The following is a 14,749-nucleotide window of genomic DNA, read 5'->3' on the forward strand; positions in this document are numbered from 1 at the left end:
GCTTTTTTCCCCACCCAAAGTGTATACATTCTTTATTCTTTCCAGAGTTTAAGCACATGCCTAAAATTAAGCTGCTGTTAAAGGTGTTGGGCATTATGGAAAGAATATCAAACATATACTCTTTTATAAAGTGCCTCATCATAGTATTATCATTTCTACAACTACACCTACTTTATACCAACAGGGTACATGATGTTATCATGGTAGAGTTAAATAAGAAAACTACTTGCCCAGAAAATTTGCATTATATTATTTGTGGCAGGAAAGGAAAGGAGAGAAGATTCAGGCAGCAGTAAATGGGAATCTCTGTCTCACCTATCCCATCTAATCTAATACTAATCTAATCTAACACTTCCTGTGAAGTATTAGTACCGCTTTATAAAACCTTAGTAAGACTACACCTGGATTACTGCATCCAGTTTTGGTCGCCACATTACAAAAAAGGTGCTGAGACTTTGGAAAAAGTGCAAGTTAGATGATTAAGGGCCTGGGACAAAAACATATGAAGAATTGTTGCAGGAATTGGGTATGTCCAATGTAGGTAAAAGAACTAGGGATGACATGATAGCAGTATTCTAGTATTGAGGGGCTGCCACAAAGAAGAGGGGTCAACTTATTTTCCAGAGCACCAGAAGGCAAGACAAGAAACAATGGATGGAAACTAATCAAGGAGAGAAGCAAGCTGGAATTAAGGAGAAACTTCCTAAAAGTGAGGACAATTAACCAATGGAACAGCTTGCCTTCAGAAGTTGTAGGTGCTTTATCACTGGAGGTTTTTAAGAAAAGAGTGGACAGCCACCTGTCTGAAATGGTATAAGGTCTCCTGCTTCAGCATGGGGTTGGACTAGAAGACCTCTAAGGTCCGTTCTAGTTCTGGTTGATTGATTTCTCATTGCAGCTATATTTGAACTTAGTTATAGAGGGACTTGGAGATACAGCAGCTATAGCTATTCAATTAAACTGAACTCTGATTCCAAAGAAGAATCTCTCTCCAAATAAAATAAAACCAATACTGGATTAAGATTGTAATATCAATGATGGTTTCTTGCAATGGCAAATTTCAAAGCTTTTTCCCCACTGGTATTTCATTTCCAGAAAGACTTTTTTTTGTTTTGTTTTGAATTGTTTGGTAACATCTTATGAGGAACAGAATATTCATTCTGACTTAGAGGAATCAGCAGAAGAGGGAGAACTGTTGGCAGAAGTAGGATGCTAATGCAGCTAGTCTGTTAAAACTAGCTGCCATCCATTTGCTGGATTTCTTCTGTTCTTTCTCCCCCTCTCTGTCTTCTTATAATATCTTTGTAATCATAAAGGCTTTTAATCACAAAGCAGCTGGTCATGGTTGAACTCATGCAGCAAATACAACAAAGTGTTTTAAGGCAAAGCCTAAACAAACTTACTAAAAAGTAATCTTTAATGGATTAGAATCCATTTCATTCCAAAATGAAGAGCAGAAAATGTTATTCTAAATGAGACACGTGTTGGGGGAAGGAATTGTAAGAAGCAAATTTAGAGGGTAATGAAATGTAAAAATTGAAATCTGTGGCATTCATAATAGATTATATACCACCATCCATTGCATATACTTGTAAACACTGAATTCAGATTCTTTGCGACGTTTTAGTATAGTGCATACATTGTATAAAGATTATGCTTATTTCAGGGCTTGTTTTCAGTATCTCAGTTTGCATGTACCATGTTCTTTTTGAGACCCTTCCCCTTTAAACTTGCTTGCTTAAGACAAGACCAGAGGGATACATTTTCTAAAGTGCTTTGTTCATATTTTTTTTAATTCCTTGAGAAAAAAACACATCATCCTTCTTTCAACAGACTCTAAGGAGAACAAAAACGATTCCAGCAAAGAGTTAAAGTGTATGTGTGTCTGTGTTTGTGTGTATATATGCACATAGACATGCATGCATATACAAAAATAAATGAATTAACAATTCTTTAATGTTTAAGATTTGAGCGTGTTTGTGACCTCTGTGTTCTGAAGTTTTACGTCTAGGATAATATATCCTTAGTGCTTCCCTCTGTAGGTACTGACAAAAATAATCATGTATGCCATTCTTTTCTGAAATCGCCACATATTATGGTAGATATGGCACTTAGGTTTTGAATCGCATTAAAAATACATCAGTGTTAAAGGGACAATCTGGAATGTTTCTGCAGAGTTATTTTTATGAATCTTACACCATAACACTTCGCAGAACTGCTTAGTTATGTTTCTATAACTGGGAAGTCAGTGCATTTGCAGTCACGTATGTGTAAATCATGCATTATGAACACACTGATGGTGTGGTGACTAAATTAGTCATATTTTGTTGCAATTTTCAATCTTGGCAGGTGGTGGCTCTGGGCCTGTGCTTCGGAGAGAAGGCCTACTTGCGAAGCAGTTGGAATGTGCTGGATGGAGTTCTGGTCCTAATCTCTGTGGCTGACGTCCTGGTTTCAATGGTTTCTGATAGTGGAACGAAAATTCTTGGAATGCTAAGAGTTTTAAGGCTTTTGCGAACTCTTAGGCCATTAAGGTAAAAAAAATCTGAGTGATGCAGAACTGGTATAAATTAGGAAAGGAGAAACTAATGAACTTTGTGATGGATACAAAACATGAGGCAAGGACATTTTAACAAATATTAGCAGTCTGCCATAGCAATACCAATAGCACTTAGACTTATATACCGCTTCACAGTGCTTTACAGCCTTCTCTAAGTGGTTTACAGAGTCGGCATATTGCCCCCAACAATCTGGGTCCCCATTTTAACGACCTCAGAAGGATGGAAGACTGAGTCAACTCTGAGCCAGTCAGAATCAAACTCCTGGCAGTGGGCAGAGTTTGCCTGCAATATTGCACTTTAACCACTGGACCACCACAACCATGCCTATAGCACTAAGCTATCTATAGTTCATACACTTTGAAAAGCAAAAACTATGGTTAGTATTATAGGCAAACTAGGCCAAACACAAAGGATGTTAGAGAACTGTGAATGAAAGATGATTCTGATAATACAGGCTGGTAATTAAATAAAAAGCCAATTATTGAAAGAGTTCTTGAACACCTGTCAGAGATAATTGACACTGTACCACTTCAACATGAAGTTGGTGCAAGCAACTTATTGCTCAGGTTAAATAATACATGGGATTTATCTGCACAGAAAGTGCAGAATCAGACCTTTGTTTTTTGGGGGAGGGGTATTTTTTGTTAATATAATTGTGTACATAATTGTGACTCAGATGCTTACACTTTCTGATAAAATGTATATCAAGTAAACAGCAAAACAAAAGCAAACAAAGCAAACAAGAATTTCAATTTTTGAGAGGTAGATTTTAGGTACTGTAGAAAACATGCCTGAAGGGCTATACGCTAACTGTTAATCCCCAATATATATTATCCTAATGTCTTTTATATTCTCACATAGTTACTGTGTCTATGGCCCCTTTGAGTCTAATTCACCAAAAACATCTGCTGGCCTGAAAGAAAAAAATGGGTGAGCTGAGGGTGCCTAAGTTTTATCCACAGAATCTTCTGCAATCTGAAAATTACATAACTGAGATGTGTAGAGGTTTACATATTACATTGCCAAAAACAATCTGGTTTTATGAGTTAACAAAGCTTCCAGAAGATATATATGAAAGAATGAGAGTCATACATATTTCAATAGAATAACAGAATTGGAAGGGACATTGGAGGTCTTCTGGCCCAACCCCCTGTCAAGCAGGAGACCCTATACCTTTTCAGACAACTAGCCGTCCAATCTCTTCTTAAAAACCTTCAGTGATGGAGCACCCACAACTTCTGGAGGCAAGCCTTTCCGCTGGTTTATTGTTCTCACTGTGAGGAAATTTCTCCTTAGTTCTAGGTTGCTTCTCTCCTTGTTTAGTTTTCTTTAAAGGCTAAGGCAGGATTGCCCTGAGACCCAGTTCATACAGGCAGTAATCCAGTAGAAATTAAATATATGATCTCTGTAGTTTTCTGCAATAAATCATTTACAGTAGTACTTTTCCACATAGTTCCAGCTGATTTTTGAAATGGCAACCTAGGTCTTGATGTCCAGGTCAGGGCTTCACTCATTGAATAGCTTGCTAGCTGGAGATTTAGGATCATCTATCCACATGAATAGCTTGCTAGCTGGAGATTTAGGATCATCTATCCACATGAATAGCTTGCTAGCTGGAGATTTAGGATCATCTATCCACATGAATAGCTTGCTAGCTGGAGATTTAGGATCATCTATCCACATGAATAGCTTGCTAGCTGGAGATTTAGGATCATCTATCCACATGTATACACTCCCCGTGTATTTTTACAGCAGCAGGCTGAGGCAAAGAGGCAGTCTCGGAACCAGCGAAACCTGGGCGCTGGACAGGGGACAGATTGTATCTGTCCTCAGTGTGGAAGGGACTGCCATTCTCGAATTGGCCTTTTTAGCCACACCAGATGCTGCCTTAGGACGTCTTTCCAAAGCACGATACCATAGTCTCTCGAGACTGAAGGATGCCAATGAATGCTGACACTGCCCGTGTCTGCTATAAAAATTGCGCCTAGACTGGGAAAAAGTTTCATTTAGAGAAACTTTGATTGGAACAACGTGTCTTACCCCCAAATAGCCAGTCTTCCTCCACTTTTAGGAAGGCATTTTGAGATGCAGAGATTAGCTTACCCCATGGGTGGCCTTGTCATGATTGGTCCTTAATACATGGGACTTTTTTTAACTTCCTCTGTTGGTATTCGGTAAGCTGCTTAGAACCTGTGGGAATTTAGTGAAGTAGAAGCCTAAAGAAGGAAAGAACTAAATACAGTATACACAATCATTGTAGAACAGTGTGCATGTATTACTGCAAATACTGTACTTGTATTGCATTTTTTAGAATTTCCTTGCAGAAGGGTTTAAAGCAGCTGCCATCAGAGTGTAACAGCAATCCACATCATTAAAATAATAAAATACGCAATGTGATTATTACTATGAACAGCATAAGGGAGAAAAGGTTTAAAAGAGTCTCCATTTGCCATCAGTTACACAAATGGTTTGAAAAAATGCCTCTCTTTCTATATATAAATATGAATTTTATCAGCAAGAATCCTAATGGGGGACTATTTAAAAATTAGAACTGCATATACTAATTTATATGTTCAATTTCTATATTTTCTTCTTATTAAATAAACTAAGTCAGTTTAAACCTGCATATTTATTTAACTATATGACTCATAATGACTATAAATATAAATCTAGTTCTGATTTTATAAGAGGTATGCTTTTATGGAACTTTCTTCTGTCTGATCTCATATTTTCCTTTCTTTTTGCACATAATTTTTAAGAAAGACTCAACAATTTAAGTAGCAGCAAGGTCCAAAGCTTGTTATAGGGGCAAGAGAACAGGTAACTGAAATAAACACAGACAAATTCATGATTGCAAATTGTTGTTCAGGTCTTTCAGAAAGATATTGGCTACAGACTTAAAGATACACAGCAGAAAGAGGGAATTATTTTTCCTCTTTCTCAGAGAGCATTTATTCCAGAGTAGCGACCCCAGTGGGGACAATAACTACTAGTGGCCACAGCATCTTGGGAAGCGCTATTACAATGTTTCTATAGGCTCCTTGTGTAGCGATATTTCCTGCAGCCAAAGCCATCCTTTCAGCAGCAATTACAATGTTTGGTGAGCTACCTTCACACACTGTGCTGCCCCACTCACTCACACACACAGGTAACTGGGGTTTAGTGAGTTATTAATATTTCCCAGCAATTCTCTTCACCAAAAATTAGAACTCTCCCAATTAAGTCCAGCCATGAGCAGGCCAAAATTAGTACACAGAGCAATGGCCTACTAGTCCCCAAAGCAATTGAAAGTTGCTCAAACAAAATAACTTCACCAGGCAAAACTTAAATCTACACACAGGTGAACTCATGACAAGAAAAGTTCAAAGTCTTCAAGGCACAATTCCAAACACAGTGTCAATTCAGAACAAAGCAAGAATCACGATGATCAAACAAACAGCTAGAAAACTAACACGCTGTTCCCAGGAATGCGTTCCCAGTTTTCTGGTGCAGCCCATCAAGACAGGCAGGATCTTCTCCTCTCAAGTAGTCTGGCTGACCTCCACTGCTCCTGCCTTTTCTCTGCCCTGCGTGTTCTCAGATCAGGTGCAGAAGACAGTTCCTCCTCCTCTTTGCTGGCCATCTGCCACTGCAAACTTTCCCCAGCTGAAGCCTCCTCCAAATCTCTTTTGGACGTTCACAGCCATCAATCAACCCAGTTCCTGACATGCTAGCAATGGGCTCACCCTCCTCTGAGCCGACTACTGAGGAGGAATCTGGGGAGTCGCCCAAGGGAGATATCACACACACATAGACAGCCCTGTCAAGAAATGCCATCTCTGTTGCTGTCAGTCTTGCCAGGTACTCCATATAGGAAGCATGACCAGATGGACTAATTCTACTTCATTGTAAGGTTACATTAACAGAATCTTGCAAGTCTGAAAATACAGCTCTCTCCCCATCACCTTTATTGCCCAAGAAACTAGGGAGGGGCCCTTCTGAACCATTTAACATGCTCATTTTTTTTCCATTGGCTCATCTGCCTCTTATCCAACTGTTCTCATGGATATGGTTCTTCCGCCTGTTTCCCAAGATCATTCCTACAAACCATTATAGTTGCCATTCTATAAGATTGTCTAGTTTTCCTGGCCATTAGTTGTCTTTCATTGTCCCAGAAGATTTTTTTTTCTTCCTAGCCTTTTCCCACAAGTGCAGAGTCTGGTTTTTTCACATCAGCTGAGTGCTGATCCATTGGTTGCAACAGGAATTGACTGGCTGGCTTGTTGCTCAAGCCTGAAGTCGTAGGCTGAGACAGTGACTGGCCCATTCACCCAGCTGGCTTTCATGCCTAAAGCAGAATTAGAACTCACAGTCTCCTGATTTCTAGACTGGTGTCTTAAACACTAGGCCAAACTGACTCTCTCATTGTTCCAGAAGAATGCCAGGGATATTTTCCTGCCTAAATCAGATTACAGGTACAATCAGATACAAAGTACAGGTTTTGCTCCTGTCTTCCAGTTCTGTCTCTTCAACCACAAAGTATAAAATGGCATATTCTTAATCTGCATAATCTTTATACCATACTATCCAGATGAATCCCTTTTTCTAGAAATTTACCATAACAGAAAAGGAGATAAAGGGGAAAAACTTGAATATTTAAATATAGGTTCCATAAAAATGGAATGGATTTTCAGCCAGTTTCCATCTGATATTATTCCTTGTTTAATTGATAAAAGCTTTATAGTTGAGCAGAGCAGGATTATATGAAATATAGGAACAATATTCTCACTTCTATTTTCTTCTTATCCAGAGAAAGGTCTGTGGGGATAAATCATTTATCTAGACTGCCTTTATGAAACTGACATACTTTATTCTGGAAACATAAGAATTGATGAGGAGTTTGTTTATTAAGGCTTGTGGTATATATGACACCACACTGAAAGCCCTTTAAGAAGAAGGGAAGGGCAGGATAACAACTATTTATCAAAAATTCCCTGATGTGCAGTAGTATTTGTAGTTTCCTTGTATGCACGAATTGATCACAATCAAAGTATTTCTACCGAAAGAATCCAAACTGCAATGTCTGGGATCATCTACAAGACAAATTTATGTAGAATAATTTTGGTAAGTTGAATGCCCTGACTTGCAATATGTATGAATTATTCAGCTTTCATAACATAAGAATACAAGAATCATTTTGTAGCTCTTTTCTTTCCTATTCTTACCGCATGCCTCTTCCCTCTCTTTGTGGCAAATGGAAATGGCTCCCATGGATACGGCAATTTGCTTGTCCAAGTTACCATTAAGATGCTGAAAATATGGTTTCTTCATTGTTGGTGGTCCTTCACAAACAGGATCCGGCAGTGCTCTGCATCTGAGAAAACTGCATCGATTAATGATGCCTGGAGTCCATGAACAAAATCATGCTGCCATCTTTCAGTCATTCGGGATTAGTTTTTTTCTGCAGAAAGTCTTTACATTTTTATTTCCTGGAGACATAACAACTGCATTATCATTGAAATCAATGAAAGGGTATAGAGATTTTAAGGCCAAACTGTACATACTTTGCACGAAAGAAATCTAAATGTGGTTTCAGTGTTCAGAATAAATTATGCAAGTTGCATAATGCATATTGTAACCATTTGCAGATGATTATTTTTATGATACAGTTTGCAAGGAATCTATTATCCTCCCTCTTTCTCCACCTTCCCCCAGAAACCATAGAAGGTCAGATTTCTGGAGGAGAAGGGTATAGGAGACAGGGAACAAAGGTCATGAGAAAGGGACAAAGAATTCATGCTGGCTCTGAAGACTGCTGGAAAGCCTATACAGCTCATACAAACCTTTCATCAAAACCTGCCTGCATATTTCCAAAACTATTTCTCCAGCACATGGCTTTTTTTTTCTCCTTTTGGTAGGAGACAGCTTAAACAAAAACTTGTCTTTTTTTAGCCCAAAGGGCGCCACTTCATACATGCACCCTGTGATGTGGTGGCCACGGAGGATGCAAACCAGATGGGCATTGCTCCACATGGTATGCCATCTGTGTGAAGTATTGGCCTTTTGCTCCAAGCCAGCTCTAACCACACCATTCAAACCCTTGCTTTCATAGAAGTTGTGCAAGCATCATTAATAGCGGCCAGAGTCATGTAGTTGTGACTTTACTCAAGGCTTCCTGTCTAACGCAGGTGATGTGATGGCTACCACATATCTTACCTTCCATCTGAATTAAGGCACATTAAATTTATGCATTTGTGCACAGCTGATGAAGATAAACACAATCCATCTGCTTCCTTTTTTTTAAAGCAGAGAATCCAATATTCTATTATTAACATGAAGTGATCCTCTGTGTATATATAATATTAAAAATATAATGAGTTTATTTCTATCACTTAGGGACAGCTTTTAAAAGCTCTACTGCTTTTAACTATTCAGTGAACTACTGCAGACTGGGCTTAGCATGGTTAATTTAATCAGAACTACTCAGATGCTTGAAGATTAATTTTTTACCAGTCTTAGCCAAAGCAGTTCCTCTTTGAAAAACAGTTGACATTCCAGCCCATCTGGAAATCGCCAGACCAACAAAGGCTGCATTATACATTTATTGTAACCTTAAACAGGGCTGAATTGCTCCTCATGTCCCACCAGGATTTGCACCTAATAAAGGATGGCTAGTAAGGCTGAGGAAGCTTGCCCTGAAAAAATGCAACTGCAGCCCCTGGAACACTTAACACTCAAGACAAAGAGAAGCTGGCCACTCTTCAGATTGGGAGGGAGTTTAAGGGAAGGAAATTCAGGAGGAAGGGAGACAGTCTCTGAGTTGAATTAAGGATGACAGCCTTTTAAAATACTTGAACCTGGAGGGATGGGATGTTGATCTGCAGAATCCTGCAGCTTTGTACTTAATTACAACTGGCCAAAGGGAATGTGGAAGAAAGGATGCTACGGGTTTGTCAAAAACAGATCATGCCAGACAAATCTTATTGTATTCTTTGACCAAGTGACAAAATTAGTGGACCAGAGGTATGCTGTGAATATAATTTACTTAGACTTCAGTAAGGCATTTGACAAAGTAGACCACAACATACGACTTGATAAGATAGAAAAATGCGGGTTAGACAGCATCACCACCAGATGGATCCGTAGCTGACTGACTGGCCATTCTCTGGCTGACCGACCATACTCAGCGTGTGGTCCTCAATGGAACCGCATCTACATGGAGGGAAGTGTGTGGTGGGGTGCCCCAGGGCTCTGTTCTGGGCCCAGTGCTCTTCAACATCTTCATCAACGATCTGGACAATGGGGAAATCATCAAATTTGCAGACGACACCAAGCTGGCAAGAATAGCCAACACTCCAGAAGATAGGCTTAGGATACAGGAGGATCTGGACAGACTTGAACACTGGGCGCTATCTAACAAAATGAAATTCAATGGTGAAAAAAGTAAGGTTCTACATTTAGGCAAGAAAAACCAAATGCACAGGTATAGTATAGGCACCTTGCTCAATAGTAGTAACTGTGAGAAGGATCCCGGAGTCCTAGTGGGCAATCATTTAAATATGAGCCAGCAGTGTGCTGCAACTGCCAAAAAAGCCAACACAGTGCTAGGCTGCATTAACAGAGGGATAGAATCAAGATCACGTGAAGTATTAATACCACTTTACAATGCCTTGGTAAGGCCACACTTGCATCCAGTTTTGGTCACCATGATGTAAAAAAGATGTTGAGACTCTAGAAAGAGTCCAGAGAAGAGCAACAAGGATGATTAGGGGACTGGAGGCTAAAACATATAAGGAATGGTTGCTGGAATTAGGTATGTCTAGTTTAACAAAGAGAAGGACGAGGGGGGACATGATAGCCATGTTCCAATATCTCAGGGGCTGCCACAAAGAAGAGGGAGTCAAGCTATTTTCCAAAGCGCCTGAAGGCAGGACAAGAAGCAATGGGTGGAAACTAACCAAAGAGAAAAGCAACCTAGAACTAAGGAGAAACTTCCTGACAGTTAGAACAATTAACCAGTGGAACAACCTGCCTCCAGAAGCGGTGAATGCTCCAACACTGGAAATTTTTAAGAAGAAACTGGACAGCCATTTGTCCAAAATGGCATAGGGTTTCCTGCCTGAGCAGTGGGTTGGACTAGATGACCTCCAAGGTCCCTTCCAACTTTATCATTATTATTATTATTATTATTATTATTATTATTATTATTATTATTATTATTATTAGAACACTGCCAGTCCCAATCCTCAACAAAGGATCAAACATGAATGAGCAAGCTTGCTTGAGGAGGGAGCAATATGCAATTCAAGCAAAGTCTTTCAACTATTTTCAAAGTAAAAGCATTCTTAATATACTTATTAAGAATACCAGGCTGGTAAAAACTAATGTAGACAGTATTGAGCAACCAAAGTTCTAACTCAGTATTAAAACAATTTCGTATGTTTGTAATTTCAAGAAATGTTTAGAGGCTACCTCCATATTATTAGCTTCCTTTCCTCCTCCTCCTCCTCCTCCTCCTCCTCCTTCTTTTTGCCCTTTCTCATCATATTTCCTTTGATCCATGCTGAGAAACAAGTTGAGAAATAATAGACAAACAAAATGCATAAATCAGAGAAGCCTGATTTCACTTTTTCAGAGCAGTTTCCAACAACCTATCAATTATTGTGGGATTTGAGATGCATCTCTCTCTCTCTATATATATATATAAATAGCTTAGTTACAATGAAAGCAGAATACGTTATTGGTTAGAAGCAGCCCATATTGAAGAAACAAGAACTTACAACTTGCCTACTGCATAAATTGTACACATGAGGCTCTTTGATAACCAAACGTATGGTCTGGATTCTCAAAAAATCCTTTGTTTTCCAAAACAAAGGTTTTTCTTCCTCTAAGCAATTTCCCAAATAATTCTGCTTTCTGTCCTCATTATCTCAAAACATTCTCTCTTTCAACAGGATGTAGACCAAGTATGATACAGGCCAGCAGTCAAATTGTAACTGGTCTTGTAAGCCTTAATTTGCCATTTATCATTATTCTTTAATTCGTGTTATTAATAATTGTTACTGGGACTGCATAGGGGTTAACAACAGCCAATGTCCTATTAATCCCGTGTATATTCTATCCTTAAGATAATGTCTGGTTATGTGGTTGAGTCTTTTTGTGGAGGGTATTCTATGGACTTGGTCTTTATCCAGTGGTGGGATTCAGCCAGTTCTCATTAGTTCAGCAGAACCAGTAGCTAATTTTTTGTTGCCCAGGCCCAGAATGGACTTCCGGAAGCAGCATCCACACAGAGAACTGGTTGTTCACATATTTGAATCTCACCACTATCTTTATCTTTTATAATGCCATGATGGTGATCAAGGTAATTATTTAGGGAGGAGGAGAAATAACCACTATTTAATTGTTAAGTCTGTTTTTTTTTCTAATCTGGTTCCCTCCATACAGATCAAAACTTTATTTCTCATAATACCAAATGTCTGAGAGTTATAGTCCTAACATAGGAATGTGACAGGTAGTAGAAGGCTAGTTCAGGGAAGGGGGGCAGCTATCACCAAGCAAGCCAACTTCCTCTTAGTTACTAAAAACATCCATTGTGAATGTGCTTTATCTTGATCTTAGGAAGCCTTAATGCCATAATTCTAGCTGCTTGGTTTTCCCGTACCTCTAACTTCCTATTGACTGCAGTATTGACACTACCCAACTGTAAGACCGTAATCCATAGTTCTGACATTTTCTCATCTATTCAGTAGGGTGCTCCATGAATAAAGGTCCTGCAAAAAATATAGCACAGTGAGTTAGCAAAAGGACAGTTTAGAAAGATATAACTCAGATCAAAGGTTAAGATCAAATCAGATAAAAGGGAGAGGAGAGTTGCAAATGGATATGAGGAATGTTATTCATTTTTGGAGATTGACTTGCAAAACGTATAAAATTAGAATTCATCTATATTTGTCTCAATGGAGAATGCAAAATGAGACTTTTGATAGTCCTAGAGAGAGATAGAAGGTGGATTCTGAATCTCTGTGATATTGATCTCTGCTGTTTCTGAGGAAAAGGCTTCAGCTGGAAAATGACCCAGGTTCAGAAAATGTCTAAGGAAATGAATGGTCGAGTGGTTAAGGCATCAGACTAGAAAGCTGGAGACAGTGAATTCAAGTCCACCTTAGCCAAGTAAGCCAGCTTTGGGCCAGTCACTCTATCTCAGTTCAATCCACCTCAGAGGGTTGTTGTTGTTGAGGAAAAGAAGAGGAAAGTGTATTGGGTATCTTTACCGCTTTGAGTTATTTGTAAAAATAATAAAGGTGGGATGTAAATAAATAAATAAATACTTTGAGAGGAAGTGACATAGCAACCATCCCATCTTTAAATCATGCTAAGCTACCAGTCTGGAACGTGGACTTTCTGCTTTTCAGCATGGCTATAAAGAAGACTTCAAAATGTTTTGCCTCTCATTTACATTAAACACAGATTTTTCATGTCCATCAACTATACTTACGGGTAGTTGTCATTTGTTAGCTCAGAAAATAGAACAAACTTCAAATATATAGGAAGGAAGTAAAATGTTCCAAACTTTTCTTCACATTTGTATGGAAGCATTCAAGCCTGAAGCTTGTTTCAATTTATTCAAGTCACACTAAACTGTATGTTGAAACTTCCCAAGAATGGGGTAAGATGGGCCAATGATGTGATTAAGTATGCAGGTAGCTTCATACAACATTCTTGTACTCACAGGCGCTGAATGACCTTTCTGAAGCTAAGTATGTTTGATCTATTCTGAAGCTAAGTATGTCTGACCCATCCAGAGTTACTTCAGGGATATGGAATTCATTATTGCACAACTGGAAGCACATTCACAATAGATGGTTCTGGTGACTTGTAGAATTACCGTTAAAATATGCAGTTGGGTATATTAGTGCATAAAGAAGGAAGGACAAAATATTCTATTGCATATTTAATAATTATAAGTATTCTTGGGGGGGGGGGGATGACTGGTTCTGTTGCCCAAATATGTTCTTACAAATCTGTTTGACTCAGAAATCTTGAAATAGTAATTCCAAAGGACATTTATTTACCCAATGTTAAAGGCTAAATACAGCAAGTAATGGATCAGCCAAAAAAAAAAAATCAGAATTAACAAATGGCACCCAAAATATAAATCTGATTTTATTAATGCCGCTACATATTTTGGTGAAATAATGTCCACACCACAACTATGCGATTATTAAAGCATTTAAGGTCAATTAAATTAAGAAAATCCTTCTAGTGAGATCAGCCAAAGTCTGTTTTCCGGGGAATGCAAATAATGACGAGAAAGGATGACAAAAAGTATTATATTAATTTCTGCTTTTAATGAGAAATGAAATGTAGAAAAAACATGCATTATTAAAGCTTCAGAAAAGGAGCAAAATAAGTGATGGAAAAAGATTTCTCTTAATGGGTAGCAATGCTCAGAAATCCCAAATAGGAAATAGTATCGCTAGTGATAGTGGTTAGATTACAACCATTAATTCTGACTTTTGGCAGAAATAAACCTTTGTACACAGAAGGTTTAGAAAGAAGGGACTTGACTGTTGAATTGTGCTCCGTAATATGAAGCTAAACCGAGTATTGTCCCTGTTGTCAAACAGATTATTGTTTAATGAGGGAACTAGTAAAACTATGGTTGTGAATGTTTGTTTATTCAACTTTACTCATTATAAGAGAAGAGATGGGATTGTCCATGTTATAAGAAACTGAGCTGAAGTAGGCTATCAGAACTTCAAGGTCAGCCAGACTGGAAACCCAAATCAATCAGTACTAATGCTACCTTTTTTAAATAAGGTTGTAGTAATAGAATCTTGCAAGTCTGAAAGTGCTTCCCCCACCTCCCCTGCCTTTACTTTCTGGGGAACTAGGGAGGGTCCCTTCTGATTCACTTTTTCCAGCCCCCTCCCTTCTTTGGACTCAGATTTCTCTTACCAGATCATTGTCTAGGCTATGGCTCTTCCTTCTGTCTCCCAAGGTTAGTCCCACATCCCATTACAGAGACACATCAAAAATAAAATAAATCTAAAGGAGGTTCTCCACTGTGTGAAATATATTAGGCTAGCCTGCAATTTTTATCCTTTGATATAGAATTTTCCTCATAGTTTGACATTTTTTGTTGGCAGTAGCCTTAAGGGAAAAGAATATAAGTTGCATGTGCTGCTCTTAACAATCTCTAGATT

The 14,749-nt window shown here is 38.6% G+C and overlaps 1 protein-coding gene across 11 annotated transcripts in view; it reads left to right on the top strand.

Moving 5' to 3' along the window:
• The window catches only part of LOC120299291 (voltage-dependent T-type calcium channel subunit alpha-1G-like), a 217,005-nt gene that overhangs the window by 132,554 nt on the left and 69,702 nt on the right, over positions 1-14,749 (top strand). For all 11 annotated transcript variants that reach the window (XM_039323952.1, XM_039323950.1, XM_039323956.1 and 8 more), the window contains one exon: positions 2,350-2,534. In XM_039323952.1, the coding sequence (XP_039179886.1) occupies positions 2,350-2,534 (185 nt within the window). The remainder of the gene's footprint in view (positions 1-2,349; positions 2,535-14,749) is intronic.

The sequence above is a fragment of the Crotalus tigris genome, unplaced genomic scaffold, assembly GCF_016545835.1.
Source record: "Crotalus tigris isolate CLP2741 ecotype Arizona unplaced genomic scaffold, ASM1654583v1 scf7180000024288.305614, whole genome shotgun sequence".
Lineage (NCBI taxonomy): Eukaryota > Metazoa > Chordata > Lepidosauria > Squamata > Viperidae > Crotalus > Crotalus tigris.